At 46.2% G+C, this 27,500-nt stretch overlaps 1 protein-coding gene across 1 annotated transcript in view; it reads left to right on the top strand.

Moving 5' to 3' along the window:
- The window catches only part of btv (dynein cytoplasmic heavy chain beethoven), a 182,890-nt gene extending 155,609 nt beyond the window's left edge, over positions 1-27,281 (top strand). Inside the window, exons 62-70 of the mRNA XM_076198539.1 lie at positions 827-1,063; positions 1,475-1,709; positions 6,897-7,099; positions 9,862-9,985; positions 10,462-10,559; positions 11,174-11,383; positions 14,263-14,462; positions 22,650-22,851; positions 27,068-27,281. Of these exons, the coding sequence (XP_076054654.1) occupies positions 827-1,063; positions 1,475-1,709; positions 6,897-7,099; positions 9,862-9,985; positions 10,462-10,559; positions 11,174-11,383; positions 14,263-14,462; positions 22,650-22,851; positions 27,068-27,223 (1,665 nt within the window). The 3' untranslated portion in view covers positions 27,224-27,281. The remainder of the gene's footprint in view (positions 1-826; positions 1,064-1,474; positions 1,710-6,896; positions 7,100-9,861; positions 9,986-10,461; positions 10,560-11,173; positions 11,384-14,262; positions 14,463-22,649; positions 22,852-27,067) is intronic.
- Positions 27,282-27,500: the final 219 nt, after the last annotated feature.

Raw genomic sequence — 27,500 nt, forward strand, 5'->3', positions numbered from 1 at the left:
AACGATTTTTCACGTCTATCTTATCTCTCCTGGTTGTCATAGAAACGTGAAAAAATGATTTTTTTTTTTATTATTATCGAAATGGATTCTTAAAAAGGAAATGGAAATTTGTAATTGAATGTGGTCTTTTGTGGAGTGACAAATTATGAAAAATAGATAAATAGAAAATAAATAAATAATATACGAGTAAATGAATAGATCATTTAAATAAACATGACGATAAACAACGAATGAATACAAAAAATAAAATTAACAATAAAAAAGTTAAAAATAAACACATACATGTACCAAAGGCTTTTTCCCCCTTGCGAGGGAGGTAGCCATAAAAACAAAGGCATAAAATCCACTCCCACCCATTCCATCCCTATCACACTCCACTCCCCTCCATCACCCCTCCCTCCCTCTTATCTTAGCTCCTCCTGGATGACGGGTCATCCCTGCATCTCGCCCACTGCCCTGGGTCAGAAGCAGTAATGCAGGACAAGAATAGAAAATGAAAATTAATAACTAAATTATTATTATTATTATTATTTATTATGATTATTATTATTAAATAGAAGCAGTGTCAAAGGACAAGAACAGAAAATAGAAATTAATAAATAAATTATTATTATTATTTTATCATTATTATTATCATTATTATTATTATTATTATCATTATTATTATTATTATCATTATTATTATTTATTATTGTCATTATTTATTATTATTATTATTATTTTATTATTAATTATAATTATTATAATTATTATTATTATTAATAATTATTGCAATCGAGCGCGCCCTTCCTCCCACCTGACCGCTAATCCTGCGTTCACTCCTCAGGTGGCCATGGGCCAGGGCCAAAGCGAAATAGCCCTTCAGAAGCTCTCCGAGTGCGCCTCCGCCGGAAGATGGCTCTGCCTCAAGAACCTCCACCTGGTGACGGCGTGGCTCCCCGTGCTGACGAAGCAGCTCAGCAACCTTGAGCCGCACAAGGACTTCCGGCTGTGGCTCACGGCTGAGCCGCACGCCAAGTTTGCGCCGCTCCTCCTCCAGACGAGCCTGAAGATAACGTACGAGGTAAGGGGAACCACAACGTCGTCGTCTTCTTCCTTTTCCTCTTCGCCGTCTTCTTCCTCATCTTTCCTCTTCATCTTCTTCTTCCTCATCTTTCTCTCCCTCTTCTTTATCTTCCTCTTCTTCCTCCTCTTTCCTCTTCGTCGTCTTCTTCCTCATCTTTCCTCTTCATCTTTCTCTTTGTCTTTTTCTTCCTTTTATTCTTCATCTTCCTATTATTATCATCCACCCCCCCTACACCCTTTGGGACAAAAGCAGTGCAGCGAGGCATAGCTCCTCCACTTGAGGACCCGACAGTTGTAGCTGGTTTCCCCCCCCCCCACCGTGGCCTCCTCTGTCGTTTAAAGTCTTTCTTCTGGCTGGCTTCACCTGAAGGGGAGGACGTAAGGTTAAGTACTTCTTGATGTTCTTCAGGCTCCCGCGGGAATCAAGAGGAACCTACAGAGAACCTACGACGCGTGGACGCCCGAGTTCGTGGCCCGGCAGAACAACGTCACCCGCGCCCAGTCCCTCTTCGTCCTGGCCTGGTTCCACGCCGTGGTCCAGGAGCGGAGGACCTATATCCCGCAGGGCTGGTCGAAGTTCTACGAGTTCTCCTTCGCCGATCTCCGGGCGGGGGCGGACATTCTCGACAGGCTCTTCAAGCAAGGTGGGTGGTCGTCTCCTGAGGGGAGGAACTATACCCCGAAGTTCTGGTCGAAGTTCTGAAAGTTCTTCGGGGATTTGCCATAGCTCATCCACTCCCTCCGGTGGATCTATTCTCATCCAATACACCTCCACGATGTCTTCAACCTTTGTCAATTTCAATTCTCTCAACTCAGATAGCTGAGAACCTAATCCCGCAGGGCTGGTCGAAGTTCTGAGAGTTCTTGGGGGATCTGTCATAGCCGAGAGGCTATATCCTGAAGGTCTGCTCGAAGTTCTCCGATTTGTGGCTTAGATATCAGAAATTTGCGAATGTTGTCGGTCAAAATTTTGCGTTATACAATCCATGCAGATCGCCAAATCGGGACATTTCGCTAAACTGGCTTAGATGAGATTACATCAAGAAATTTGGCAAAAATGGGAATTTGGCAGAAATTAGAGTAGAAATTTGGCAGAAATGCCAAAATGGGAATTTGGGAGGGGGGGAATGCCAAAACGGAAATTTGGCGAATTTTTGCCAAAACGGGGGAAATTTGGCGAAACGAGGAATTTGGCCAAATTTGGCGAAACGAGAAAAACTCATCCTTGGCGAAATAGGCCTCGACCGACAGAACAAAATCGCCTGACACCGTAACCACAATGAAATACTTCAAGCATCCTCTTGTGGAGAGAGAGAGAGTGTGTAAAAACTCCGCTTGACATTTGGAGCGCTTGCAAACACTCCAGGCAACCGCGCAAGCACTCTGTGTAACAAAGCAAACTACAAATGAAAAAAAAAAGACAAAATCATCCAACGAACACTGCATCCATGGATGATAGACGGGTCATCCATTACCTTGATGAAGAGAGATTGGTACCCCCACTTACACATGTACACATGCATACACGCACACAGATACGTACACACACCTCATGGCGCAGTGGTTAGAGTTCCCGACTGCCACTACGGCACCCCTCCCCCCCCCGGGTTCGAATCCCGCCCAGGGATGAAATAATTTCAGTATCGCTGCGCTGCGAGTCTTTACTCCAACTCTCGTGGACGGGGAGTTGGATGTGTGCGTGCGTGTAAGGTCACAGCGTTACCCATAGATCGGTCATATATGAGCTCTGAGCTCTCTTCCGGGAGGGAAATAGCTGTCGATCACGAGTCCAACACGTGATCCAAGACCATGGAGCGTACTAGAAAGAGGGGAGGGGGGGTAACAAGCGGTACTAGATAAGCGTTTTAACTAGAAAGACGGTGACAGCTATTAATAGAGCGGAGAAGTAATCTATGAGGTATTTCCATAATTAGAAACATTTCGTTGTGAATATCTGAGAACTTCACAATAAGGGAGAGAAGTTCGAAGGCCACGCGATGACGTCATAACGCTTCGGTCCGGGAATCAATCTCGGCGACCGTTAAACGGCCACAAAATTTGAATCCGCCAACGGTTAAAATTTGAAATGGATTTGAACTCGAATCCCGGATATAGCAACATTTAATCTTGTTCAATTGAGCTGCACCGAGTATCCATTGCACGTTCATCTGAATGACATCGGATAGGAATATCTCCCTATCAATCATCTTCGAAATCCGTCAATCACCTCACCTCCATCTAGAGATGCAGTCCCGACGGGCTGGCATTCGATCATCGAACCGCTTAGGAGGCTCAGTCGCCGGTTGCGATACAACTTCATCATCTCACTCTGGATGTAGTGGTACAGCTTCCTGAGGCACGTACTAGGGCCTCCTAAGTGAGTGTTAGGCTCATTTGCATAATCTTCTTCATCTTTGTTTATCTTCGCGATGTGTGAACACAGGCCGAAAGACGCACATGTACGTGCACATAAATACACTCACACGTACACACACATGTACACGTACATATATTTTACGTAAACATATACATACACGTACACTATATAACCTAACCTAACCTTCACGTACATGTATGTATATGTGCACATACACATACATTCACGTACCCATACACTTATGCATACACACATATGTACACATGAATAAACGCACACGTACCCATACACACGTATATATAAACATATGTACACATACATATACACGTAAAATATTGTAGGCTATATTTAAACTGACCCAGGGCAGTGGGCGGGATGCAGGGATGACCCGTCATCCATGAGGAGCTAAGATGAGAGTGGGGGTAGGGTGGTGGATGGGAGTGGAATGGGTGGGAGTGGCTACTTGCCTTTTGACTTGGCTACCTCCCTTATAAGGGGGAAAAAAGTTCTTGGTGTGTGTTTATATATATATGCGTAAGTAACCACTAGGAAAAGTAAACTAACGAAGCAGAGCGCTTTCGTATAATTACATCTTCATCTACTAGTGGTTACTTACGCATCTGTGAACAGACGTTCCTAGTGTTTTTATTGCATATATATATATATATATATATATATATATATATATATATATATATATATATATATATGTTGCTGATAACCACAAAGGAAACCGGAAAAGAAATATAATTTCCAAGCGCTTTCATGATATTTAGACATTTAAAAGCAGCCTTTGCTGGATCACTGTGACTAAGTGTAGCCGGGTTCAGCCTTGCTACATAGATGGAAAGCCAATATCTTACTGGTTTCGCTTGAAGAGTCGGTCGATGAGATTACGCGTAGATTCATCGAAGAGAAATTGTTCTAGGAATTGTTGACGGTAGGACGAAAGAGGGTTGGAGTGGACGTTCCACTTTGTGGCCGGGGTTTTATATACAATTTACACGTGGCTTAGCGTTTTTACATAGGGTTTACTATTAGTCTTGTGATTCTTCATTATCACCTAAAAATACATTCTCATGGAATTTCGTAATGCAAGTTGTGTTAGTAAAGTGTCTGTTATGTGGTTTGTTGATTATAAGTGTACCCTCCATCGATTGTGTGGTTGTTTTAGGATGTGTTGTCAAGGTCTGGTTATGAAATGTCTTGTGATTCTTCATTATCACCTTAAAATAAATTATCATTGAATTTCGTAATGCAAGTTATTAGTGTTAAAAAATGTGTCTGTTATGTGGTCTGTTGATTATAAGTGTATCCTCCATCGATTGTGTGGTCGTTTTGGGATGTGTTGTCAAGGTCTGGTTATAAGATGTCACCGATTCTCCGCCATGTACTCTTCACGTAATGTGAGATTATCCATTGACGTAGTGTTCTGCTGAGTAATTAGAAATATGGGTGGATGGGCGTTGCTAGGGCGTCGTCCATACATGGTATATTGTCACTCTACATACAAGGCGTATTTTAGGTGTATTATGTAGTGTGGTGGGTACAATACACACACACATGTACGCGTACACATACGTACACATGAATAAACATCACATGTACACACATACATATGCAAACATACACACAAATGGACGTACACATAGACATATGTATATATACACACGTATACACAACACATGAAATCAAATAAATGTACACAGACGCGTGTACACGTCCACACGCATGCATACACGATATAGTATACACACACACACACATGTACGCGTACACATACGTACACATGAATAAACATCATATGTACACACATACATATGCAAACATACACACAAATGGACGTACACATAGACATGTGTATGTATACACACGTATACACAACACATACAATCAAATGAATGTACGTAGACGCGTGTACACGCATGCATACATGTACACACAAACATGCACACGCACACACACACAAAAGGGGAACTACCAGTGAGGAACCCAGGCGAGGATTTCCGGCAGAGGCGAGCTTAACAAAAGAAAAGCAGGAGGAGGAGGAGGAGGAAATGACACTGGACAAAATGAGGTTCTACATTTTCTTCTTTCACACCGACACGCCCCCTTCCCTCCCTCTCCCCCTTCTTCTCCCCCACTCCCTTCACCCACTTCCCCCACTCTCTCCCCCTTTCCTTCCCCACTCCCTCCATCCACTTCCCCTACTCCTCGTCCTCTTCCCCCCTCTCCCCCTCCCACCCTACCCCTCCTTCCCCACTCCCTCCACCCACTTTCCCTACTCCTATTCCTCGTCCTCTTTCAAAACAGCTTCACACTAGTCAAAAAACCGTAAGCTTTATCGTAGACGTCGGAAACAGCTTCACACTAGTCAAAAATGCCGTCAGCTTTATCGTAGACGTCAGCTTTTCTATCCCTTCTCCTACTCTTTGTCCTCCTCCTCTTCTCACTCCCCTACTCCTTCCATTCCTCTTCCTCCCTCTGTAACGGGATGTGTGTAACGGTATCGTTACATGGTCTCCACCAAGGGTTACTTGCACACACAAGATGTAACAGGGTCGTTACATCATCTCCAGAAAGGGGTTACTTGGTATACACCTTTTAAGTTTTGTTCTTTATTCGTCACACTTTAAGAAACTTAGATACACGTTCTACACAGTCTTAACACTAGGGCACGTCACAAGAACCGACGCTGGTCCGCGTCTTGCCAGAGAGTTTTCCTCTCCGGAAGTGCCGAATGGACAAGTTCTTGAGTTGCCTTGATTCGTGATCTTAACATTAATCTCTTGTTAGTTTGTTGTCCCGCATGGGTGGGGCAACTGCATTAATTACGTATTGATGTCTACTACCATACATGTTAATTATATATCCAGGGGAGGACCGTCAGTATACGTAATATCGTATGTCAGTACTGGGTGGCTACTAGATTGATCGCGTGTGTTCGTGTGTGTGTGTGTGTGTGTCGTTTGGTGCTTCGGTAGTGCCGGTCACACGAGCACGAAGTGTTGAGTCGGCAAGTTTGAGAGGAGCGCTTAGCTCAGCGAAATGATGCTTGACCGTCGGCGGACAGTGAGTGAGTGAGGGAGGGAGTGGGTTATATGACTGGGCGATACTACTCGTCATGTATATGAGGCGTATACACCTTTACCTCTTCTATCCTACTCTTCCCTCCTCCCTCCTTCCCACTTCCTCTTCCTTTTAGTCCCTCCCAGCCTCCTCATCCTAATTTGTTCCCTCTTTTATCAATTCTGTTTTACATTTATATTCTTCATTTCTACCTTCACCACCCCGTACTTTTTATCTTTATTTTATTTCATTTATTTATTCACTTGTTTATTTATAATTTTTATTATTGTCATTATTATTATTATTATTTTTTTTTTTTTTTTTTTTTTTTTTTGAGCGCCCTCCTTCTTCAACTCCTCCTCCAAGCATCCCCTCTCGTCCTCAGGCTCCGGCGAGATCAAGTGGGACTACGTGCACGGCCTCTACGAGAACGCCATCTACGGCGGGCGCGTCGACAACGTCTGGGACATCCGTGTGATGACGGCCTACCTCCAGCAATTCTTCAACAACGACATCATCGGCGGGAAGAAGCCCCCCGCGGGGCACCTCGCCCCCCAGGTCACCCTCCCGACGACCGTCAATTACCAGGTCAGCCTGGGTCAACTCAGGTCAACATTCAGGTCAACACTCAGGTCAACAACACTCAGGTCCTAACACCCACTTCACACTGAACAGATTATTGTCAACTTAATCGTAGATGTGTAACACCGGCTTCACACTGGGCATATTGTCGTCAACTTAGTCGTAGAGGTTCGAAGAATAGCTTCACACTAAGCAGATTACCGTCATCTTAGGCGTAGACGTCGAAGAACCTCTTCACACAGGGCAGATTACCTTCAACTTAGTCATAGACGTCGATAAGCCGATTCAGACTAGTCAGATTAGCTTCAATTTTGTCGTAGACGTCGAAAAACCCCTTCACACTTGGAATTTTACCGTCAACTTTGTCTTAGACGTCGATAAACATCTTCATACTGGTAAATAACGGTCAACTTTATCGTAGACGTCGAAAAAACGCTTCAAGCTAGGCAGATTACCGTCAACATTGTCGTAGACGTCGAAAAACCTCTTCACACTGGTAAAAAACCGTCAACTTTATCGTAGACGTCGATAAAACGCTTCACACTAGACAGATTACCGTCAAAGTTGACGGTAATTTCCCTAGTGTGAAGTTTTTTCGACGTCTACACCAAAGTTGACGGTAATTTGACCTGTGTGAAGCTGATTTCGACGTCTCAGATAAAGTTGACGGTAATTTGACTAGCGTGAACCGGTTTCCGACGTCTACGTACGATAAAGCTGACGGTATTCTGACCAGTGTGAGCTATTTTCGACGTCTACGATAAAGTTTATGGTAATCTGCCTAGTGTGAAGCGTTTTCCCGACGTCTACGATAAAGCTGACGGTATTTTCACTAGTGTGAAGCGTTTTATCGACGTCTACGATAAGGTTGATGGTATTTTTGACTAGTGTGAAGCTGTTTTCGACGTCTACGATAAAGTTGACGGTAATCTGCCTAGTGTGAAGCGTTTTCCCGACGTCTACGATAAAGCTGACGGTATTTTTGACTAGTGTGAACCTGTTTCCGACGTCTACGACAATGTTGATGGTATTTTGACCAATGTGAAGCGTTTTTTCGTCGTCTACGATAAAGCTGACGGCATTTTTGACTAGTGTGAATTTTGTGTGAAGCTATTTCGGCGTCTACAATAAAGCTGACGGCATTTTTGACTAGTGTGAAGCCGTTTCCGACGGTTACGATAAAGCTGACGGTATTTTTCACTAGCCGTTTCCGACGTCTACGATAAAGCCGACGGCATTTTTGACTAGTGTGAAGCTATTTCGGCGTCTACGATAAAGCTGACGGCATTTTTGACTAGTGTGAAGCTGTTTCCGACGTCAAAGCTGACGGCACTTTTTACTAGTGTGAAGCTGTTTCGGCGTCTACGATAAAGCTCACGTCATTTTTGACTAGTGTGAAGCTGTTTCGGCGTCTACGATAAAGCTGACGGCATTTTTGACTAGTGTGAAGCCGTTTCTGACGTCTACGATAAAGCTGACGGCATTTTTGACTAGTGTGAAGCTGTTTTCTACGTCTACGATAAAGCTGACGGCATTTTTGACTAGTGTGAAGCCGTTTCTGACGTCTACGATAAAGCTGACGGCATTTTTGACTAGTGTGAAGCTGTTTCGGCGTCTACGATAAAGCTGACGGCATTTTTGACTAGTGTGAAGCTGTTTCGGCGTCTACAATAAACCTGGCGGTATTTTGACCAGTGTGAAGCGTTTTTTCGGCGTCTACGATAAAGCTGACGGCATTTTTGACTAGTGTGAAGCTGTTTCGGCGTCAGCTTTATCGTAGACGTCGGAAACAGCTTCACACTAGTCAAAAATGCCGTCAGCTTTATTGTAGACGTCGGAAACGGCTTCACACTAGTCAAAACAGCTTCACACTAGTCAAAAAACCGTAAGCTTTATCGTAGACGTCGGAAACGGCTTCACACTAGTAAAAAATGCCGTCAACTTTATCGTGCAGTCAAAACAGCTTCACACTAGTCAAAAATGCCGTCAGCTTTATCGTAGACGTCGGAAACGGCTTCACAATAGTCAAGACTGCCGTCAGCTTTATCGTAGACGTCGAAACAGCTTCACACTGGTCAAAACAGCTTCACAATAGTCAAGACTGCCGTCAGCTTTATCGTAGACGTCGAAACAGCTTCACACTGGTCAAATGACCGTCAACTTTGTCGTAGGCATCGAAAAACTTCTCCACATTGGTCAAGTTACCGCCAGCTTTATCGTAGACGTCGGAAAACAGCTTCTTACCGGTCAAATTACCGTCAACTCTGTCTTAGACGTCGAAAAACATCTTCACACTAGGCAAATTACCGTCAACTTGGTCGTAGAGGTCTAATACCCGCTTCACACTGGGTAGATTACCGTCAACTTAGTCGTAGGTCTAATATCCGCTTCAGAATTTGACCTGTATTTGCCATATATACCCACACAACCGGCGACTGATCTCTCCCTACAACTCTGAGTTGTGGACACAGAAGACTGCCCCACACACAGTTGATTTTCTTCTTACTGAAACCTGCAAACAATTAATTAATTAATCAATTAATTGTGCAGGTTTTCTACTTCTAGTTTTATTAATGAATCACAATTAATTGGATTCATAATTGGTTCGATATATGACCAGCAATTAATAAAAAATGAACTAATTAAAATAATTCAATCAATTAAAATAATAAGAAAGAATACTTTAAACTATCTTTTTATCATTTGAATTCTTTAATTCAATTAACTAATCAAATTAATTCAACTAATTCAATTAATTAATTAATTAGGATTATACGGAAGCGATCCGAGTCCTCGCTGACGACGACGAACCATCGCACTTCGGACTTCCAGCGAACATCGAACGCTCGTGGCAACGCATCGTCAGCTCGCAAGTAATCGGACAGCTCAAAGGTACGTCGACTAGGGTTCCGTCCCCCCCTCTTGTGACGTCATCATAACTGAATAAAAGTCTGAGTTTGAAGAGAGAGAGAGAGAGGGAAAGAGAGAACAAACTAGATAATAAGACGAGACTAATTAAACAATATGTAAAATGAAATGAACATATAAGCAAGTTCGAGTCCTGTAAAGATAGAGGGGGTTTACACTGCGGTTCGACAGACACGTGTTTAAAGTGATGTATGAACGTGTGAACGGGGTATTTGGGGTCTAACCAACGTGTTCGACGGATGCGGTTCGACCATGTAAACACCCTCTAACGATAACGGAAATATGCTCGATAACGGTAGTATTTATGGTAACTCAAACTAATGGTAACTGAAACACTAACACTAGAAGAAACTAACTATAATGGTAATTACCGTTACTATCACCATTACTGCTACATTTATTATGAATTATTATCAGTTATTTATTGTGATACTCTGCAGTACTGATGCGTTCTTCGGAGTTGGCTAACCGCTTTGATCGGGAACTGTGGCACAAACAGCTCTCGCCCGTTCTCAACCTCTGGAAAAAGCTCAACCAAGTAAGTCCCCTTCATGGTTAACAAACAATTACGTCTCACTTCCATCTGCCCCTTCCTACCTCCCTGTCTCCTCTTGCCCTCAATTTCCTGCCTCCGCTTCTCGTCCTTCTCGTTCTCTTCCTCCTCATCCTTCTCTTCCTCCATCTCCTCCTTTTCCCATGCCTCAACTCCTCTCCCTTTTCTTCCTCCTCTTCCTCTTCCTCCTCCTCTCCCTCTTCCTCCTCCTCCTCCTCTCTCTGCTACTCTCTCACCTTCCTCCGGTGTCGTATGGTCACCCCATACCTGACACTCGAACTCCATCATTCAGTTAGTATCGGCCTAGCAAGAAGTCGTAGTAGTCAGGTTGTCGAACAAGTAGTAATGTGCGCGGGGGAGAGAGAAGATTGTATTGCTTGTTGCGACCTGTGCGGTGAGAGGGGTCGTCAAGAAGTGAACCGGCAGTATCACCAACATGACAAGATGTTTAAATAAATCATGAAGAAACAGAGAAACAAATAAATAGGTTATGAATCTGTAGTATCTGTACATTGTTTTTTATAAGAAAAAAAATAAGTATAAATGTCCCTCCTGACTTCTCACCTTCCTCTTCCTCCTCCTCCTCCTCCTCCTCGAAGGGCGCCAACTTGATCCAGGCGAAGACGACGCCCCCGCCGGCAACGGGCGACTCCCCCGTCCGCGCCTTCGTCATGTTGGAGTACCACACGGCGCTGACCGTCGTCCAGACCATCCACCGGTCGCTGGCGGCGCTCTCCAAGGTCATCAGGGGCGCCCTCCTCCTCACCAACGAAGTCCAGACGCTTGCAGACTCTCTTCTCCGTCAGGAGGTGAGTTTCTCTCTCTCTCTCTCTCTCCCTCTGTCTCTCTCTCTCCTCTCTCTCTCCCCTCTCTCTCTCTCTCTCTCCCTCTCTCTCTCTCTCTCCCCCTCCCTCCTCCCTCCCCCCGTCTCCCCCTCTCTCTCACCCCTCCTCTCTCTCTCTCTCTCTCTCTCTCTTTCTCTCCCTCTCTCTCCCCCTCCCCCTCCCTCTTTAGCCACGCGTTACGTTTTCGGACGTATGTATATTTTTTTTCAGGAACATTTTGCAAAAAGTTATGGATATATATTTTTTCAAATAAGGCATGGACCTTTCAGGTAAATATATTTGGTTTTTATGTTGCGTTATTGTGTGAATGTTTGCGCCGCTGGGTTTTAGTAATTGTGTGTGTGTGTGTGTGTGTGTGTGTGTGTGTGTGTGTGTGTGCGCGCGTGTGTGTATGTGTTTGTAGACACATTTTAATTTCAAATACTTCTTACATGCATCCAGTTCACCACTGTCATTAATAATAATAATCTTGATAATGATGATATTAATAATGATAAATAAAAATCTAGATAGAGAAAACAAGTAAATCGTATCCCAAGTCACGTTACACACTCCCCATCTCCCACCGCCTCCCCCCTTCCCCTTCCCCACTCCCGTCCATGTCTAAGATAAATGGCGGTAAGTTAAGACCATTTCCCCCCCCCCGTATTCAGTGTGCTTTTTGGTGCCCCTCCCAAATCCCCTCGCTCGCCCCAACTTTTCGAACTCGTAAAACGAGATTTTGGTCGTTCGACGAGAAGAATGTTAATATTTGCGAACTCGCCGTTCACCCCCAACCTAGTACTCGATGTAATGAAGAACCTAACTTAACCTGGGATGAGGGGAGAGGGGGGATGGGGGAGAGGTCGTTTCTTCCCCCCCACCCCCGCTCCTCTGTAATGGTTGTGGGGGGGAAGGCTGGAGGATTGAGACGGGGAGGGGAGGGGGGATTCCAGAAGATAAAGTAGGATTTCTAAGGTTATGACTGAAATAGAACAACGAGTAGGATAATCCCATAGATAATACTATTGTTATTGTTATAAAGCCTGGAGGCCTGACGGATACAAACTTGATTGGGCTTATTCTCGTGGAGACCAGCTTACCAACGCTCCTATCCTTCTAAGAATATCATAGAAACGAGGTCGGGAGTGTGGGGTGGGGTGGGGTGGGGGGGAGGGGTGAGAGCGTCGGGGGAGGGGATGGGGGTGTCGGGGGAGTGGGGTGGTAGCGTTGGGGGACGACGGGGGCGGGAGGGTTGGGGGCGTTAGGGGGAGTGGTGGGGGAGTGGGGGGCGTTGGGGGGAGGGGGCAGGAGTGGGGTGAAAGCGTTGGAGGACGACGGGGGGAGGGGGGCGTCGGGGGGAGTGGTAGAGGGCGTCGGGGGGAGTGGTGGGGGTGTTAGGTGGGGCGACGGGGTGAGGGCTGGGGGGCGTAGGAGGAAGGGGTGGAGGCGTTGGGGGGGGGGTGGAGGCGTTGGGGGGAGGGGTGGGGGCGTTGGGGGGGAGGGGGGGGGCGTTGGGGGGAGGGTGGGGGCGTTGGGGGGAGGGGTGGGGGGCGTCGAAGGAAGGGGTGGGGGGTTGGGGAAAGGAGGAGGGGGCGACAGGGGGAGGGGGTGGTTAGAAAAACAAGGTCATTTTTTTTCATTATCAAGAATTACACCTTTTATCGAGCCTGCCGCTAGGCGACCTATTGACCTTTGTAACGAGGACGTGACCTTTATAAAGTCATACTCGAAATGAATAAAATCGCCTGACGGCAGCCGGCTAGGTACGAAATCGTTTAGCATTAGCTAGAATAGATTTAACTGTTAGAATGTTAGAGGAGAGGGACATCGTGTTAGATAGAATGAAGTTATCTAGAAGGGCTATCACACTAGGCTTCCACGGGCTTCACCACCGACGACCGTTGAGAGTTCGGTTACAATATTCAAATTTTCAAATATCAAATTATCTTAACCGTCATATATAGCAAAGCTGAAAATGATGAACTAAGATTGTAAACTTATACGAATGTCAGACATAATCTAGAAATGTTCTTAGAGAAGTCTAGATTTCTGTAAGCGAATTCCTGCTCTAGTTATTCAAATGGAGGTTGGAGGTAGGATGTCGAAGGGAAATTAGCCCAGTGTGATGAGCCATCAACATGAAGAGTGCGTGCCGGAAATGGGTCGTTTTCCAAACGCGAAATTGCTACGCTCACGTCATTTGCAGAAACGTTGGTTATGACAAACAATTATGGATTCGTTTATCTAAATGTTGACTTTGTGGGTGTAGGTGAAAGAGTAATCTTCCCCCATGATCTTGGACCACGTGTTGGGCTCGTGATCGACAGCTGTTACCCTCCCGGATGAGAGGTCAGAGCTCATATATGGCGCGATCTGTATGTAATGCTGTGAGCTTACACACACACACACACACACACACACACACACACACACACACACACACACACACACACACACACACACACACACACACACACACACTCCTTGCCCAAGAGAACAAGATACAATCTTGCAAAGCCGTCATGTTTTTCATCACTGAGCGGGGATCGAACTCGGACCGCTGTCATCAGACGAGCGCGGTACCACTGTACCAGCAAGCCTTACGCGTGTACGAAAACACACACAAAAAAAAATCCTAGACTAAAACAAAACCGACAAGACAAATAAATAGATAAATAAACAAGGTTAAGAAACAAATCAACAGACATATTTCTAAACAAATATGAATTTTTTGAATAAATTATTTTTCAATGAATGATTAGATTAGTGAACAGATGAAGCATACTCCTATACTCACCTGAGAGAATTCCCTCCCCCATGATTCTTCCTCTCCCCCCACCCCCCGCCTTCCCCCCCCACAGACGCCCTCCAAGTGGCAGTCCCTGTGGGAGGGCCCAGAGGACCCCTTGGACTACATGCGGAGTCTGCTGCGGCGCGCCATCGGCATCCAGCGCTGGGTGGGCAAGGCCGACCAGGGGAACCTCCTTCGGGACCCGCTCGATCTGTCGGACCTCCTGCACCCAGCAACCTTCCTCAACGCCCTCAGGCAACACACAGCCAGGTGGGTCATCCCTATATATATATATATATATATATATATATATATATATATATATATATATATATATATATATATATATATATACATATGTAGATAGATAGTGTATGTGTGTATGTACATGTGCATGTTTATTTTTTGCGTGTTTGTGTGTACCTATATATGCGTGTGTGTATGTGCATGTTTATTTTGTGCGTGGGTGTGTGTGTGTGTGTACCTATGTGAGTGTACGTGTGTGTGTGTGTGTGTGCGTGTCTGTGTCTGTGTGTGTGTCGCCCGGTCCCTGAGTGCCCTGCTGTAGTTGTGAGTTCGAGTCCCGCACTCCTCTCAGATTCCCAACAGTGACTGTTAACGAGACAAAGGTGACGGCTTCGGCCGCAGCTACTCAGCGCCTCCTGGCGTATGCTCCCCCACCCTTCCCTCTCCCCCATCCCCCCCCACACCTCGATTAATTAAACCATTGCATGAAATGAAAGACAACACAAGAGAACAATGCTAGACAGAAGCGCTGGTATACTACGATCCTTAAGATTTCCCCCCCACACCCTTTCCCCCCTCACCCCTCACCCCGCGAAATGGGAGAACGGTTTTGGGGTCAGAGGGTCGGGGGGGTGATGGGAGAAGAGAGAGGATGGGGGGAATGGGAGAAAAGAGAGTGGGGGGAATGGCAGAGAGGGAAGGATGGGGGGAAAGGAGAGGACGAATTCCATCGTCTCTCCCAATTCCCCCCACACCCTTTCCTCTCCCCATTCTCCCCCCCTTCCCTTCCCTCCCTCCTTTCCCGTTCGACCCTTCCAGGAAGCAGGCGGGGTGGGGGGAGTGGGGGGAGAGCGGGTGGGGGAGGAAAAGTGATTGGTATCCAAGTAACTGGAGTTGGGGGGGATTTCCTCTCCCCTACTCTTTGTCTCGTTCACAATCCCCCCTCATCTAACCCTCTCCCCCCTTCCCTCCATCTCTTTATCCCCCCCCCCAAGTCCCGTTCTTTCATCAATATTAAAGAATATCCCTCAGATGATTAATTTGACACGTAAGTGATCTAATATTTTGTGCCTTTGTTGGAGTATAAACACAAAGAACTATGAATAAAAATATTTTGTTTTTTTAACTATTTCAGTAATGACAGTGGTTCACGTTAAATGGTGGAGGAAATATGACTACATGGCAACTCGGCATTTCGGAACGATCCGAGGAAGTTTGGGAGTGTAAGGGAGGAGGGGAGGAAGGAGGAGGAAGAGAGGGGAGTGGAGGGGAAAAGAGGGGAGTGGAGGGGAAGGGAGGAGAGAGGGGAAGGGAGGAGAGAGAGGAAGGGGGAACGGAAGGGAAGGGGAAGGGAGGAGAAGAGGGAGGGGGGAAGGGAGGAGAAGAGGGAGGGGAAGGGAGGAAGAGAGGGATGGGAAGGGAGGAAGAGAAGGAGGGGAAGGGAGGAAGAGAGGGATGGAAAGGGAGGAAGAGAGGGAAGGGGAGGGAGGGGGAAGGGAGGAGAGGGGAGGGGAAGGGAGGAGAGGGGAGGGGAAGGGGGGGAACTCCCAGGTGGATTTGTGTAGTGGGTGATTCACAGCTAAGGTTCGGATCACGTGTTGGACATGTAATCGACAGTTACTACCCTCCCGGATGAGAGCTCAGAGGTCAATCCTGTGAACTTGCACACGCACACACACACACACAACTTGCATACCAATGTATGTATATGCATGCGTGTGTGTGTATGTATGTTTGTGCATCCATGTGTGTGTGTGTGTATGTATGTTTGTGCATCCATGTGTGTGTGTGTGTGCGTATTTACCTAATTGCATTCACCCAACTGCAGTACACAGGAAAGTAACAACGCTCGCTGGGTCCCGCCGTGCGTGGGTGTGGGTGTGTGTGTGTGTGTGTGTGTGTGTGTGTGTGTGTGTGTGTGTGTGTGTGTGAATAATAATAATAATAGGTTTATTGAGATAGCAGTGATACACTGATAATAATACAATTGAGCACTTTTATGAGTAATATAGTAATCATAAGAGTGATATGCTTAGTCTAAAATTTATAATGAGTTTATTGTGCGGACAATGGATGGTGTGTGTGTGTGTGTGTGTGTGTGTGTGTGTGTGTGTGTGTGTGTGTGTGTGTGTGTGTGTGACATACTCAAAGGATTACAAAGGATTACAAAGGCAAAGCATGCCGACAGGAGACCTTTTGATCCATATCTAGGTCGGATGCAAAAAAAAAAAAAAAAAAAAAAAAAAAAAAATAATATTCATCAGAATATTCCAAACATTTTCTGAAAGTTTCGTTCGATCGCCTTTATCACGATAAATCACCTTTCACCTTCTTTGTTTGGTCGTCCTCTTCTTCCTCCTCTTCTTCTTCCTCTTCTTACTCCTCTTCCTCTTTTTCATACTCCTTCCTTCTCTTCTTTCTCCTCCTCTGTTTCTTCTTCCTTTTCTTTCTCCTCCTCCTCCTCCTCTTCTTTCTCCTCCTTCTCCTCCTCCTCTTCTTCTTCCTACGCTCAATCATCCCCGTCATTTACCAGCAACAGAACAGAGGCTGGATGATGCATCACTGTGTATTTTCTTTCTCCTTCGTTTATATTTATTCTCGTAATTTATTCAAGTTTATTCGCTTTGTTTGTTTGTTTATTTTTTATTTTCTGTCAATCATTCTTTTCTCATTTTTATTTGTTTTTTATTGATTTATTCATTTATTTTTATTTATTTTTGTTTATTTATATATTTATATATATATATATATTTTTTTTTTTTTTTTTTTTTTTTTTTTTTTAGGTTTCCCATTCCGGGACAACTTTCATTATTTCCTTCCCTCAATATTTTTTATTTTATTTTATCATTCTTTCACTCTCTTATTTCTTAGTTTCTTTTTCTTATTTCTTAGTTTGTTTTCTTTTCTTTTCTTCGTTTTACCTTCGGCAGAAGCTGTTGTTAATCAGAGGGATGAATAATCAAAACGACCCAATCAGTCAAATGCCGTATTTGTTATTGGAATTCCCGTCGTCTTTGTCGCCTCATTCTTCTTACCTATTCATTCAACTCCACTAGCTTCGCCTCCTCTTCTCCTCCTCCTTCTTCTTCTTCCTCCTCTTGGCTTCTTCCTCTTCCTCCCCCTCCTCCGGCTTCCTCTTCCTTCCCCTCCTCCGGCTTCCTTGTCCTCCTCCTCATCCTTTTTCCTCCTCCACTCCCTTCCTCCTACTCCCACTCCTCCTCCTCTTCTTTTTCCTCTCCTTCTTCTTCTTCTTCTTCTCCTTTTTCTCCCTCTCTTTTTTCTTTCTCCTCTTCCTCTTCTTTTTATTCCTCTTCTTCCTCTCCTTCTTCTTTTTCTTCCTCTCCCTCTTCTTTCTCTCCTTCTGTTTCCTCTCCTTCCCCTTCTTTTTCCTCTTCTTCCTCTCTTTTTTCATCCTCTTCTTCCTCTTCTTGATCGCCTTCCTCTCTTTTTCTACGTCTCCTTCCTCCTCTTCTTCCTCTTCTTCCTTCCCCCTTTTTTCCTTTTCTTCTCTTTCCTCCTCTTCTTCCTCTCTTCTTCTTCGTTTCCTTCCTCTTCTTCTTCGTCTCATTCTTCCTCTCCCTCCTCTCTTCTTCATCTCCTTCCTTTTCTTCTTCCTCTCCTTCCTCCTCTTCTTCCTCTCTTTCCTCTTCTTCTTCGTCTCCTTCTTCCTCTGTTTCCTCCTCTTCTTCTTCTTCCTCTGCTTTCTCTTCTTCTTCTTCCTCTTCTTCGTCTCCTTCCTCTTCCTCTCTTTCCTCCTCTTCCTCTCTTTCCTCTTCTTCGTCTCCTTCTTCCTCTGCTTCCTCCTCTTCTTCTTCTTCCTCTGCTTCCTCCTCTTCTTCTTCTTCCTCTTCTTCGTCTCCTTCCTCTCCTTCTTCTTCCTCTCTTTCCTCCTCTTCTTCCTCTCTTTCCTCTTCTTCTTCGTCTCCTTCCTCTGCTTCCTCTTCTTCTTCTTCCTCTGCTTTCTCTTCTTCTTCTTCCTCTTCTTCGTCTCCTTCCTCTTCTTCTTCTTCCTCTCTTTCCTCTTCTTCCTCTCCTTCTTCCTCTTCTTCTTCGTCTCCTTCTTCCTCTGCTTCCTCCTCGTCTCCTTCTTCCTCTGCTTCCTCCTCTTCTTCTTCTTCCTCTGCTTCCTCCTCTTCTTCTTCTTCCTCTGCTTCCTCCTCTTCTTCTTCTTCCTCTTCTTTCTCCTCTTCTTCTTCTTCCTCTTCTTCGTCTCCTTCCTCTCCTTCCTCTTCTTCTTCTTCCTCTCTTTCCTCCTCTTCTTCCTCTCTTTCCTCTTCGTCTCCTTCTTCCTCTGCTTCCTCCTCTTCTTCTTCCTCTGCTTCCTCCTCTTCTTCTTCTTCCTCTTCTTCGTCTCCTTCCTCGTCTCCTTCTTCCTCTGCTTCCTCCTCTTCTTCTTCTTCCTCTGCTTCCTCCTCTTCTTCTTCCTCTTCTTCGTCTCCTTCCTCTCCTTCCTCTTCTTCTTCCTCTCTTTCCTCCTCTTCTTCCTCTCTTTCCTCTTCGTCTCCTTCTTCCTCTGCTTCCTCCTCTTCTTCTTCTTCCTCTGCTTCCTCCTCCTCTTCTTCTTCCTCGTCTCCTTCCTCTCCTTCTTCTTCCTCTCTTTCCTCCTCTTCTTCCTCTCCTTCTTCCTCTGCTTCCTCCTCTTCTTCTTCTTCCTCCGCTTCCTCCTCTTCTTCTTCCTCTTCGTCTCCTTCCTCTTCTTCTTCCTCTTCGTCTCCTTCCTCTTCTTCTTCCTCTCTTTCCTCCTCTTCTTCCTCTCTTTCCTCTTCTTCGTCTCCTTCTTCCTCTGCTTCCTCCTCTTCTTCTTCCTCTGCTTCCTCCTCTTCTTCTTCCTCTTCTTCGTCTCCTTCCTCTTCTTCGTCTCCTTCCTCTCCTTCTTCTTCCTCTCTTTCCTCCTCTTCTTCCTCTCCTTCTTCCTCTGCTTCCTCCTCTTCTTCTTCCTCTGCTTCCTCCTCTTCTTCTTTCTCTTCTTCGTCTCCTTCCTCTCCTTCCTCTTCTTCGTCTCCTTCCTCTCCTTCTTCTTCCTCTCTTTCCTCCTCTTCGTCTCCTTCTTCCTCTGCTTCCTCCTCTTCGTCTCCTTCTTCCTCTGCTTCCTCCTCTGCTTCCTCCTCTTCTTCTTCTTCCTCTGCTTCCTCCTCTTCTTCTTCTTCCTCTTCTTCGTCTCCTTCCTCCCCTTCCTTTTCTTCTTCTTCTTCTTCAGGAGACAGAGTCCCTCTCGGGATAAGAAGAACAATCTCACGAAAATTGTCTTTGTTGTCGTTGCATCGATCTCTGCAAAAGTCACATTTACTCAAAGAGATTCTAAACTCTTTCTATCAATCTCTCTCAGTCTCTACCAGTCCTTCTCTTTCTCCCTCTCTATCAATCTCTATCAGTCTCTCAATCTCTATCAATCTCCCTCTCTGTCAATATCTCTCTCTCAATCGCTCTATCAATCCCTCTCTCTCTATATCTCTCTCTCCCAATCTCTCTCTCCCTCTCCCAATCTCTCTCTCGCTCTCTCTCTCCCAATCTCTCTCTCGCTCTCTCTCTCTCTCTCTCTCTCTCTCTCTCTCTCTCTCTCTCTCTCCCTCTCTCCCTCTCCCAATCTCTCTCTCTCTCTCCCCCTCTCCCAATCTCTCTCTCTCTCTCTCTCTCTCTCTCTCTCTTAAACCACTCTGAATGATTTCTTGCGAAAAAGATCAAACAAACGTAGGCGCCAAGATAAATAAAGAATTGATTAAACATACAAAATGGAGATATATGTTTTATATATTTGTGTAAATATCGAAAGGAAGGGTATTGACTGTTGCCTATGGCTGATCAAACACTCAGTATCTGATTTATTTACACAATGTTCTCGATTTTCTTACATTTGCGAATAAATAATTAAAATCAATAAATGCCTACGAGGCAGAACACCCACCCACACCCACACACAACTTTCGTGTGTATATATTTATATTGTATACCTATATATTTGTGCATATACTTCAGAGCAGCAATATATAGACACAAATTATATATATATATATATATATATATATATATATATATATATATATATATTAATGGTGTATATGAATAGGAGATTTTCTCCGACGCATACTTCATTGAAAATGATGGCTAGTTGGGCGCTTATTATTTTCTTAACGGTATTTTCCATACGCCTTATTATGATCTTACTCTCCTTTGAAAGGAGGTTTATGACTTCACTATTATATATATATATATATATACACGTGGACTTAATAATCTGTATTGGAAATTAATACCCCGGGGTTGCGTCTGCACTCTAAGACCTGGAACGACCGACCGACCAAGCAACCAGCTCTTCCTCCTTCTTCTCTTCTTCCTCCTCCTCTTCTTCCTCTTCTCCTTCCTCCTCCTCCTCCTCGTCTTCTTCCTCCTACTTTTCCTCTCCCTACTCCTCCTCTTCCTCTTCTTCCTCCTCCTCCACTTTCTCCTCCTCCTCTTCCTCTTCCTTCTTATCATCATATCCGTCATATTGATGAGATACCTGAACGCCCCTCTCTCTCTCTTTTCACTTAATGCATCAATGGTGCTCTCCGCTACAGACTAGAGGGGCGTGGGGAGGGGGGAGGGGGGTAGCTGGGGAGGGGAGGGGGGGACTGGGGGGGAAGGTGGTGGGATTGGAAGAGGGGCGAATGATGGAATGGGAAGGGAGGGGGGGAGGGGAGGGGGGTAGTGGGGGAGGAGAGGGTGGGGGAGGGGTGGTGTGGAGAGGAGGGGAGTGTAAAGGGGTGTTGGAGTGGGGGGAGGGGTGACGGGACGGGGGAGGGAGATGGGTGGTAGGGAGTGGGGGGGGGGAGTTTTTTTTTTCGAAATTCGGGAGTGAAGAATCACTCCTACGGGCTTTGTTTGAGCCCGTGCGGTGGTGTTTATGTAAGGCACACCTTGTGGAGAGGAGGTGGAATAGTATAGTTAGACAGAGGGTGATAGGGGGCAGTAGAAAAGAGAAGCTGCGGCTGCTAGAGCGGCGGTAGACGCTCTAGCAGCTGACGGAGCTCATAGAAGGGGCTTTGGAGGCGGCAGAGGCGGCTCACAAGACCTTCAGGGGGAGCCGGTGGTCCTCGTCTGAGGAAAGAGGTGGCGAGGCAATCGCTCAGGTAGTGGTGGAGGGCGGCATTTTCTTCATAGCAGTGGTTGCACCGGCAGTCTTCTATGGTGCTCTGGGGATTAAGTTGCCAGAAGCAACGGTCCTCAAGGCGTAACCTGAAAAGCAGCTTTTCTAGAGGGTCGTAAGTTATGCATGTACGTGTGTGTGTGTGTGTGTGTGTGTGTGTGTGTGTGTGTGTGTGTGTGTGTCTGCCTGTGTCTTCGTACCTGTATATTTACCTAGTTGTATCTTACGGAAAGGGGAGCTACGCTCGTAGAGTCCCGTGTCTGTATCTCGCCATATCTAATTCGCTCTTAAATTCTTGTATTGTTTTTGCACACACTATTGTTTCGTCTTTTCAGATATTTTCTGTAAAAGTCCTTTTTGTGTTTCCTTCCATGTCCAATTGTGTTTCTCTCATCCCAATTTAGAAAGTCTTCTCTATCAAGAATCATCCCAATTTAGAAAGTCTTCTCTATCAAGAACTTCTATACCTCTCATACTTCTGCAGATGTGTGTGTGTGTGTGTGTCTGCTTGTCTGTCTGTGTGTGTGTGTGTGTGTCTGCTTGTCTGTCTGTGTGTACCTGTGTGTACGTGTGTGTGTGTCTTCACCTTGGTCTTTGAATCACGTGTTGGACTCGTGATCGACAGTTGTTTCCCTCCCGGAAGAGAGCTCAGAGCTCGTATGCCCGATCTATGGGTAATGCTATGACCTTTCACACACACACACACACACACACACACACACACACACACACACACACACACACCCAACTCCCCGCCCACGAGAGTCAGAGTAACGACCCGAAGCACAGCGATACCGAAATAATTTCGGCCCTGGGCAGGATTCGAACTGGGTACTGCGAGCACTATCGTACTTCCAAGTCCAGCGCTCTACCAACTGTGCCACCGAGTGTGTGTGTGTGTGTGTGTGTGTGTGTGTGTGTGTGTGTGTGTGTCTGTGTGTGTGTTTATATCTATATACCTCCTTCATTTCATCTCATTTCCCTGTTCCTCCTCGTTAGCGGGGAAAAATCCCTTGGTATATGGACGTATGCATTTCATTTTATTCTCTTGTATCCTAATGTACTTTATTTATTCCACCTCGTTACAGAGAGTACGGCGTGTCGATGGACAGCCTGGATCTGGTGACGTCATGGCTTCGTGGCGGGATCCCGGAGGCCAAGGTGGCCATCAAGTGGAGTGGACTTCAGATGGAGGGAGCTTCCTTCGACGGGTCCAGAATCACCCACAACAAACACGAGTCCCCGAGCATCACGGCCCTCCCCGTCGCCTCCATCGCTTGGGGGCCAAAGGTAAAAAGGGGGGGAATGGGGGGAAAGGGGAGAGGGAATGGGGGTAGGGAAGGGGAGGGGGAATGGGGGTAGGGAAGGGGAGGGGGGATAGGGGTAGGAAGAGGGGGAATGGGGGTAGGGGAGGGGAAATGGGGGGTAAGAAGAGGGGGGATAGGGGTAGGAAGAGGGGGAGGGGGAATGGGGGTAGGGAAGGGGAGGGGGAATGGCGGTAGGGAAGGGGGAGGGGAAATGGGGGATAGGAAGAGGGGGGGAATAGGGGTAGGAAGAGGGGGAGGGGAATGGGGGTAGAAAGAGGGGGAGGGAATGGGGGTGTAGGAAAGGGGGAGGGGGAATGGGGGTAGGAAAGGGGGGAGAGGGGAATGGGGGTGGGGAGAAATGGGCAAAGGGTGTGGTGGGGGAGTGGGAGAGAGTTGGTATCGATGGGGAGGGGGTAGGGAGTGATGGGGAAGAGGGAGGGAGTGATAAGGAAGGGGGGGAGTGATGGGGAAGAGGGAGGGAGTGATAAGGAAGGGGGGGAGTGATGGGTATAAGGGGAGTTGGGAGTAATGGAGGTTGGAAAGAGGACTACAGGGAGTTAAGTTTATGACGTGATCAAGTGGAAATCTCATTTTGGGTGTGTGCGCGCGCGTGTGTGCCTGTGTGTGCGTGCGTGTGTCTGTGTGCGTGTGTGTGTGTGTGCGTGTGTGTGTGTGTGTGTGAGTGTGTGTATCTTTGTACATGTTGCGTATGAATTCTTCAACACATAAAAATAGATATTTTTACATATAAACGTGTAGAAACACGTGAATTCCACTCCGAACTCCCACCTCTTGGGACTACCCCTTCCGCATGGAGAGAGAGAGGGAGTGTCTGCATCGCTAGACCTATGGGGGAGTGGGAGAGAGGGGGAGGGGGGGATGTAGGAAGTGGTCACGTGGGAAGAGATCCCGACATGGCTCCTACATCTTTCATTTCCAAAAAAAAAAAAAAAAAAGCCTTGACAGCAGAGAACCACAAAACGGGTACCCTAAGGAGAACTCATAAGGGACTAGACCACCCCGAGCTGGAAAGGTGTTTAGGCTATTGTTCATTTGTTTAATTTTACTTATTCATTTGTTTGTTTTCTATATTTAGACTAAACTGATGTATAAAGATAATATAGAAATTATGTATAGGTGTTTAGGGTTGGCCTGGGGGTGATTTTAGCGTATTAGGGAGGGGTCATGCGTTAACGATGGGGTAGCTAGGGAGTTGGGGGGAGTTGGGAAGAGTGAAAGAAAGACGTGATAGCATCAACCCCCCCCCCAAAAAAAAGGGGGGGAAACGGACAAGAGGTCAGGAATGGCAAGAGTGAAGGGAAATGGGTTGAAGCAACGCCCGGCAACGCAACAGGATTCAGGGGAGACGACACACCCGATTGTCGTCCTCGATGTCCTCGAGGAGGACCTTCGACCGGTTCTCTCTCTCTCTCTCTCTCTCTCTCTCTCTCTCTCTCTCTGTCTGTCTGTCTGTCTGTGTATTTATCTACCCCCCCGCTCTCTCTTTCTCTATATATTTATCTATATCTTTCCTCTCTCTCTTTCTCTCTCTATCTCTCTCTCTGTATTTATCACCCCCCCCGGCTCTCTATATAATTATCTACGTCTTTCCTCTCTCTCCTCCCCTGCTCTCTCTCTCTCTTTCTATATATTTATCTATCTCTTTCCCCCTTCTCTCTTTCTTTCTCTCTCTCTCTTCTCTATATGTTTATCTATCTCTTTCCGCCCTCCCTACTCTCCTCTCTCTCTCTCTCTCTCTCTATGTATTTATCTCTTCCACACCCTCTCTCTCTCTCTCTCTCTCTCTCTCTCTCTCTCTCCACACCCTCTCTCTCTCTCTCTCTCTCTCTCTCTCTCTCTCTCTCTCTCTCTCTCTCTCTCTCTCTCTCCCCGACATCAAGAGAATGTATGTTTTAACTTTGGTGTTTCCTTCGTCATCTTGGGTATAAAATCAGTCACACTTTCGAAATTACCGACTGTTGGATTGCTAATTAGAATTCTATTAAAAATTCTTACGTGCTCCCGAATTCCTCATTAATCATAAAGACAGGGAGAACATTTTTTTCACTTTCCGTTGCCTTTCGTGGACCCGAGGCTTGAAGTCCTACGATACAGGCGTGGGAGAGGACGATCTCCCCTACCTTGAGTCTTCAAAACTCGTGAACTCCCTAACCTTCATCTGGTGGTGCAGCCCTGAGGGGCTGTCATTCGGTGCCCGGACCGGGCCCAAGGTCTTTGTATCAACTTCAGATGTATTTCTTACACTATTTCACACATGGAGAACCGGCGACTGATCTTCTCTTCTTCCTAGCCAGTGACAGAGTCACTCTCACACGTACAACGGTTCGAGGACCGTTGGCGGCCATAGTGAGGTTGCGGGTTTGCAGTCATTACAACTAGGGGCAACCATTATTATGTATTATAGCATATTATATTATTAGATTGATTTTATCTTGGATAGTATATATATATATATATATATATATATATATATACACAATATATATATATTACATATGTAAACACATGCACAAGCACGCACGCACGCACACACATACACACAGATACACACGCACACACACACACACAAATACACACGCACACACATACAAATACACACACGCATACTTCCTATTGTACGTTAACGTTTTTCCTTTTCTTTCTTTTTTTTCATGTGACGTAATCGTCTCGCTGGCTTGTGGTACGGGATCCCTCGGCACCAAATCAACGTTATTTCTGGAAACGGTGACGTCACGTCCCCGCTCTGACGTCACCATGGAAATGGCGGGCCTGATTGATGACGTCATCTCGTACATTACGTATTCGCTTTTCATTGGCCCACGTGTGGTCGTCGTCGTCGTCGTCGTCTTCCTTTTGTCGTCTTTGTCTTCCTCTTCGTCGTCATCGTCGTCTACGTCATCGTTGTCTTCGTCGTCCTCCTTCTGATGTCTTTGTCTTCCTCTTCGTCGTCGTCTTCGTCCTGTTTTTTATTCTTTTTCCCCCTCCGTTGTGTTCTTTGTCACGTCCCTCCCTCCCCCCTCCCTCCCTCCCTCCCCCCTCCCTCCCTCCCTCCCCCCTCCCTCCCTCTGCCTCCTCCTCCATCTTTCTTTTCTTCTCCCCTCCTCTTCATCGATCTCTTCCTTCCTTCCCTCCTTTCCTTCCTCCTCCTCCCCTCCTCTTCATCGATCCTACTTTCTTCCTTCCTCCCTTTCATGTACATCTCTCTCTCTCTCTCTCTCTCTCTCTCTCTCTCTCTCCTTTATTATTTCCTCACTTAATTCCCTTCTTTATTCTCCCCTTCCCCTCATTTACATTCTTTCCCCTCTAAACTCCCTCTCTCCCCTCCCTTTCCCCTCTTCCTTCTCCTCGTAATTTTTTTTTTTTTATAAATCTCCTCTACTTTTTTCTATGCCTTGTTTTCTCTTCCTCGTGTTTTCTTCTTCTCTTTCTCTCATTCTCTCACTTTCGTTTATGTTTTTGTCTATTCTTACGGGGCCTTTCCATTCTTGGTGCCCTACATCCGCTCCAATTGTGCGTCATTCTTTTTTCTCTCCTCTATGCTCTCCCTTCTTAATCCCTCTTCCCTCCCTCTCTCCCTCCCTCTCTCCCTCCCTCCCTCCATCCCATATCCCTTCTTTGGCACGTGCTCCTCTTCCTCCTCCTCCTCCTCCTCCTCCTTTCATCTATATATTCTTTTGTCTCGTTTCTTTACTTCCCTCCCTCCATCGCTCACTTCCGCATTCTGTCTCCTCCATCCCCCCGCTCTCCCTCCTCTTCCTCCTCCTCCTCCTCATCGACCTCCACCACGACCACCCCAACCACCTACTCCTCCTCCTCCTGCTCTTCCTCCTCCAACACCACCTTCTTGTTCCACTCCCGATCCTCCACCTCCCCTTCCCTCCTCAACGACCTCACTACCTCCTCCTCCCCTTCCTCCTCCTCCTATTCAACCTCACCTCCTCCTCTTCCTCCTTCTCCCTCCTCAACGACCTCACTACCTCCTCCTCACCTTCCTCCTCCTCCTTGCTCAACGACCTCACTATCTCCTCCTCCTCCTCCTTAACGACCCCACCTCCTCCCCTTCCTCCTCCTGCCCCTCTTTAACGACCCCACCTCCTCCTCTTTCTCCTCCTCCCTCCTCAACGACCTCACTACCTCCTCCTCCTCCTCCCCTTCCTCCTCCTCTTCTACTTCGTCAGGAGGTCCGCAACAACTACCACACGAACGAGACGCTGGCTCTGCCCGTGTACACGTCCCTCGAGAGGGAGACGATCGTCACCAGCCTAGAGCTTCCTTGCCCTCCCCCCCACCAGGAGTGGCGGCAGGCGGGGATCGCCCTATTCCTCAGCACCTAAGGATTGCATACACACACACACACACACAATATATATATATATATATATATATATATATATATATATTATATATATATATATGTATTTATGTTGAGACATTCTGACAAGTTGAAGTGGGTGGGAAGAAGAAAGACTGGAGTTTTATTCCGAGTTTTATTCTTGACTAGTTTCACTTCAAGCTTTTTCAAATGAATATTCTTTTGAAAAAAACTTGTAGCGAAGAATAAGACTCCCACCCACTTCATATATATACGTACACACACACACACACACACAC

This window comes from Oratosquilla oratoria, chromosome 15 (assembly GCF_046742065.1).
Source record: "Oratosquilla oratoria isolate Oo_2021 chromosome 15, ASM4674206v1, whole genome shotgun sequence".
Taxonomy (NCBI): Eukaryota; Metazoa; Arthropoda; class Malacostraca; order Stomatopoda; family Squillidae; genus Oratosquilla; species Oratosquilla oratoria.